The 5,677-nt window shown below is 52.5% G+C and overlaps 1 protein-coding gene across 1 annotated transcript; it reads right to left on the bottom strand.

The window, feature by feature from the left end:
• Positions 1-1,688: 1,688 nt before the first annotated feature.
• On the bottom strand, positions 1,689-4,728 carry NGA_0727200 (uncharacterized protein; the record flags this gene model as incomplete). Its single annotated transcript, XM_005852477.1, has 7 exons — positions 4,502-4,728; positions 4,242-4,358; positions 3,988-4,095; positions 3,272-3,688; positions 2,910-3,069; positions 1,918-2,831; positions 1,689-1,748 (listed from the first exon to the last, which is right to left on the bottom strand). Exons 1-7 carry the CDS (start codon positions 4,646-4,648, stop codon positions 1,689-1,691), a joined length of 1,923 nt encoding a protein of 640 aa, XP_005852539.1. The 5' UTR covers positions 4,649-4,728.
• Positions 4,729-5,677: the final 949 nt, after the last annotated feature.

The following is a 5,677-nucleotide window of genomic DNA, read 5'->3' as shown; positions in this document are numbered from 1 at the left end:
AAGAGATGACTTAGTTGACTCAAACAGAACTCAAACATCCATAACCCTCCTTCCCCAATGTTGACCAAATAATTTTGCAGTTACCGGATGAAAAATTATACAGAGCTTAGAAGTACTATTGCCTTATCCAGATTATTCCACTTTCCTTTCACAGTACTCGTTCAGTTCAGTCCTACTCTACGCAGGAAATTATGAGACATAACGAGCGATCGTAATAAAGTTTATTTCTCCTCTGTCTCGATCATTATCCCCAGACATAATCACAACTTTTCTTTTATAATACTTTTTGTGTGTGCTTTCTCTCGATTGTCAATACTTTCCGCTTGGGAAGCTAATCGTTTTGAAAAGCCTCGTCCCTACTCAAAAAAACATTTCGGGCCCATACATCTTTCGCCGCCGCGCACCTTTATCCACGGAAAAGACCGGGGAGAAATTGTAAATGCCAGACTTGGTCTCAGTTGCCTTCAGGAAGTAGTCTCCTTCGCGATGCACCAGAGGCTGGAATTGGACGGCCAGCTTCCCCACCCCTTGCTTGTCCACGTTTATAGTCCCCAAGGGCCAGGAGGCCTCTGTCATCCCTAAGCCACTCCCCACCTTCACCAGACGCAGTCCAACGGAGGCCCCGGGCGGAAAGTGGGCCAGACTAGCCACGTAGTTGTTGTCGGCTCCATAATGTGCGGAAGTGACGGGGATGGCCGGCTGCTCTGCATCCTGTAACGCCACTGAGAACGTGCCCAATGACGTGCTTTGCCCACCGGGGAGGTTCATATCGTTGTTCAGAAGGCCTCTTGTGTTGTAGGCTGGGACATAGATCATGCGGTCGTAGAGCAGCTGCAACGAGCCGACGTCCGTGCTCGCAGGGTCGCTGAAGAAGGCGATCAACCCGTTTTGAAGGGACGGAGCCTCGTTACCGGAGGGCTGCAGGCGTTCTAGAACAGATTCCGAACGGTCCTTACTCGTCGCCACAATCATGACCTTGAAGCGCTGGGTCATGTCGTACAATTCAGTGGCCATCGCCCGGTGGAAGGCGAGGCGCCGTCGTTCGTGGCCGTCCGGGAGGCCGTCTTGGAAGGTGGCTTTCAAGAGGGAGTCCGGGGTGGTGTCAGACACGGTGACCTGCAACGTCTCCAGGCCATCCCCCTCCAGAGCCAGCAGACTGGCCACGGCCTCTTGCACCTCCGGTTCAATTAACCCTCCCTGGTCGCCACGGCTCGTCACGTCCAAATCAGCCATGATCACGTAGTGCTCCTTGTAGTCGTTCAAGACCGGCCCTCCCTGAGCCGCGACGCTCCCTGGGGCAGCACAGGCGTCAACATCACAGGAAGAGAGCCCTGGTCCGCTCACGCTGTCTACGTTGCACAGGCTGCAAAACCCATCGCGGGCTCCGTTGATGTACATGGTGGTGCGGTTCGAGGGAGAAGCGGGCGCAACTTTGACCAGAGCATCCTTCATTTCCGAGAACCCCATCCCCGCTGCCAGCAGCATCTGCGGATCCTGGACGATCTTTGCCAGGGGCCGGAGCTGTGCGGGGTCCCCGAACTCGAGTTCTTTCTTGGAAATGTTGAAAGCCACCAAGCTCAAGTCGCCCGCCGCAAACTGGTCGGTCAAGCCCGGCGCCAGGGCCTGGTTGGATCCCAGCAGGGCCGTCGCCAGAGCCTGCAGGCGTCGGCGAGTGGCAAAGCGTCTTTCTACATGATCGTGGTCATCGTGGTCATCGTGATCGTCATGGTCGTCATGATCCTCGTGTTCTTCACATCCCATGCCACCAGGAATAAAGAAAGCCTTTCCAGGCGCCCAAGCTCCATGCTCCGGCTCACAACTACCCGCGATCCAAAAGTCAAAATGCTCATTCACTAATGCAACAAATTCAAGCACAGGACTGTGTCCCAACACAGCACCCCCAGCCCCGACGTAAACCGCCCCTCCTAAGCCTTGGAAAAACTCAATCCCCGTGATCTCCAGCATAGGGCACCCGATCATGACAAGCAGCCCGGCCGAGACACCGTAGTATTCTCCAATCCCAAACGTCGTCCAGATCCCTGCGAAATCATTGACTGGTGCCCCGATCAAGACAGCCGTCCCCGTGGCCACGTAGCCCAAGCACCCGCTCCCGGCCTCCCCGCCGATCGACATGTACTGAGCGACAGGGGAGCCGTGCGAGGAGAAGGTACCTGCACCCACAAAGAAGTAGTCGCCCGCCACGCTGCCCCATATGGGCCCGCTCCACTGGTTCAGCGGGGCTCCTGTCAAAATCAGCACGCCTGCCCCCACACAGTAGTCAAGACCAGCCCCAAAGTAGGCAAAGACACCGTACCACTCGGACCAGGGCACGCCTGTGATGATCTGCACACCTGCCAGGACGGTCAACTCCCCTGTCCCCGTGAAGATCTCCACCGCAGAGAAATAGGAGAAGCTGCAGCCGGTGACGACTTGCACGCCTCCTCCTACAAAGAAGGCTTGGCCCACCCCATTGAAAGCGGAGACGGCGTTGGCCTCCTGGAAGGAGCATCCCGTGTAGATAGCTACACCGCCAAAGACGGCCGTGTTGAAGCCTAGACCGTTCTCCGCGCCGATAACGGTGAAGTAGAACCAATGGCATCCTGTGAACCGGACCATCCCGGCCAGCACCAGGACATCTCCCCCGAAATAAATTCGGTCGCTCAGCGGAGTCAGGAGCTCCAAGTCATAAAAGACACACGCATTGAAAGAGACGTCTCCGTCGGCGACAAGGACGTGTCCGCCCCAGATCCGGATGCCAATCAGGTTCGTGGTCTGCTCGATCGCGACCATGATGTCCTCCACATCGGTTTGGTCAGACGTGAAGTAGATCCCTGTAGGGACAAGAAGACAATTTTTATGAGGCGAGATTCAAGACTGACACGGGAACTACTATTTCCCATCATTCTTACCGTTGAAGGTCCCGCCAAGCGCCCCGGGCTCGAAGTAAACACTGCCGCCGCGAATGTCAATCACTTCCCCAGGCTCTGCGTCGGCAGCCTGTCCTCCTAACTGCAAGTTCCGGACCATTTCCCGCTCTTCCTTGGTTCGAGGCTCGCGCCAATCGTCCTCCTATGGAGAGATTGAAATCGGTGGGGGTAACGGGGGCATATGAACATTCCTTACGATACAAGAGGCAGATGCATGGCAAAAGGGACGAGGAATGCGATCCCAACCCAGGCAGATGCCACGTTCAATATGAAGAGCATTGCTCGTTACATTGCCTCTGCCATCCAATATACAGACAAACTCCTCTGTCAAATTTTAATCGTACCTCCTCGTCCAAGATAATTTCCTCCCCACGCAAGTTCCTTCGCGTCTTTTGCTTGCGGAACAAGCCCCAGCGGGGACGCACGAAGCCTTTACCGATATTTATACGGACAAATTGCAGATCCAGGAACCCTCCTGGGACCACCCGGAAGGCTCGCACGATGTCCTTGCAGTCGATGAAGGGGAGCATGACACTGTTTCCCATGACTACAACCGCGCGTGAGATCACAATCTCACGCTCCAGAACGTACGCGTCGGGTTCGGAAGACGTCAGGATCACAACGGCGCACGTTTTGCGTTCGATTGCATCTTCCAGCTCTCCCGCATTCGCGACCCGGCAAGCATCTTGGTTTCCACTACCAACAGCCAGAGCCAAGGATGCGGCTCCGCCAAGAAGCTTGTTCCCAAACGACGTCGTCACCTGTGTGGAAGCGGGAACGGATGTACATCAGAAGGGGAGGGCTTGATGTCAACGACGACAGTGATGCGAAAGACGGTATGACATCCGAGGTATGATGCTTTAGAGTCAGGGTTAGGGTTTGTGAAGACCAGGACAAGGGTCAAAAGCGGAGAGGCGACAATACATTGAAGGTCATGGTTTTTCCGCACAAGCATTGGCACTCACTATGCGAAGTATATCAGAGGAGCTGGAACGATACTAGCATCCATCGAGAAGTAAGCAAAATGAGGTCTTGATATCCTAACTCTTTTTTCACTCACCTCGTCGGCCTTTTCAAAAAATGTTCCTGCGTTGCCAGTATTGCTCGTCGAGGACGTCGTCGACGCAGGATCGACGAGCGTTTCTGAGGAATCATCCGCGAGGGGTTTCTGTTTTGAACATTATGTACGCAACGCAGGTCAGCATATTGTCGTATATTTGTCCGGAGGCGCTTTTTCGGGCAACGCGTCATGTTGAAAACTCTAGGTTGACCATCTGATTGTCCGATTGAAGGTATTCAAACGCATTCACGTACCGTTGTACTTTCTTTGTCGTTCTTGCTGACATTCTCAGCCAAGGACTCCGTGACAATAGCAGGCTGGACGGTGGACGCACTAGGCTCAGGCCCTTCGAAGGCGACGGGCGTGGTACTCTGTTTGTGTAAAAAGTCATACAATTCAAGGAGTCATGCCTCACGTCAAGCATACAGGACTTGAGCTCTTATTGCGACGGTCTATCGTCATGAAGCATGCCATTACAAGGGCTTATGTAATTAAAGCTCAACTCATCACTCACCTTGTCCGTTCTACGCTCGAGGCCAAGTGTGACAGCGACGACTACGACACCCAAGAGCAACAAAGCCACGCCTCCCATCTTGATCCAAGTGTTTCTTCTTTCATTGTTACTGTTGTCACTTGCACCGGCTCCTCTGAGATTCGCCATGCGAGGTTTGGAATGCAAGGGTACCGATGTCCCTCTCCGCAGGCGACAGCAGTGATGGCGTACTCGAAGGCGAGCCTGATGGAATGTTCCCTTGGGAGCTGTGTTTGAGGAGCGCGAAATTCAAACCGATCGTATAGTAGTCCATTTGACGAGAGAATAATATTTTGGTACAATGACTGGAATGGAAGCCGACACAAAGTACTGGTTGGATAAAGCGAGCGCACGGTATTCAGTCAAGCACACGAACAGTCCTGAACACTGCACGTCGCCCTTTGCGTCGACGTACAATCAATCCTACGCTGGTCAAAGTAGAATGAATCCACTCTCATGAATGCACGCGGACAGAATGACAGTTTAAAAAAAAACACAATGCGAAGGGCGATCAAGTCCATCACTAAGGAGCGTCATGTCCGTTTTCCGGCGGCGACAAGGAAATTCATTCGTCTTCGGGGCTCTTCCGATGACAGCTTCATCAATCCTCGTCCTAGCGTGAGGGACTTTCCCTGGTCAGATAGATATTTTCCAATCATACTGCGAGAAATATCGACAGATATGAGAGTCGACAAAAAACACTCATAAAGGTAGGTGAAATGAAGTATTCCGCAGAGGGGAGACGTCAGCTGCATCGTCACACGTTTTTCATTTGAAAATCCGTTTCTTTTCGCGGACTTAAATTTTCTCCTCTGTTACACCATCCTTATCGTTTGATGATGGCAAAAGGGTAATACACGTACGAGACTATCTGGAGTTTGAGTGATTGAAGATTTATACGGGAGATAGATGTATAAAATTGTGTGGCCCGGGACAGCAGAAAAGACATGAAAAAAGATGTGGAAGGATTATGTCGAGAAGCAGCCAGCTGTAGAACTTCGGCGAAGCATTTTAAAAAATGCAATTTTACATTTATTCTGAAGACATCTTCACAGGCAACATATTTACAGGGTGGAAACGGAGAAAAAGCTTTGGATGAATGAAGAGATGACTTAGTTGACTCAAACAGAACTCAAACATCCATAACCCTCCTTCCCC

This window comes from Nannochloropsis gaditana, assembly GCF_000240725.1.
Source record: "Nannochloropsis gaditana CCMP526 unplaced genomic scaffold scaffold1161, whole genome shotgun sequence".
NCBI lineage: Eukaryota > Eustigmatophyceae > Eustigmatales > Monodopsidaceae > Microchloropsis > Microchloropsis gaditana.
This window is presented reverse-complemented; position numbering and strand designations above follow the sequence as displayed.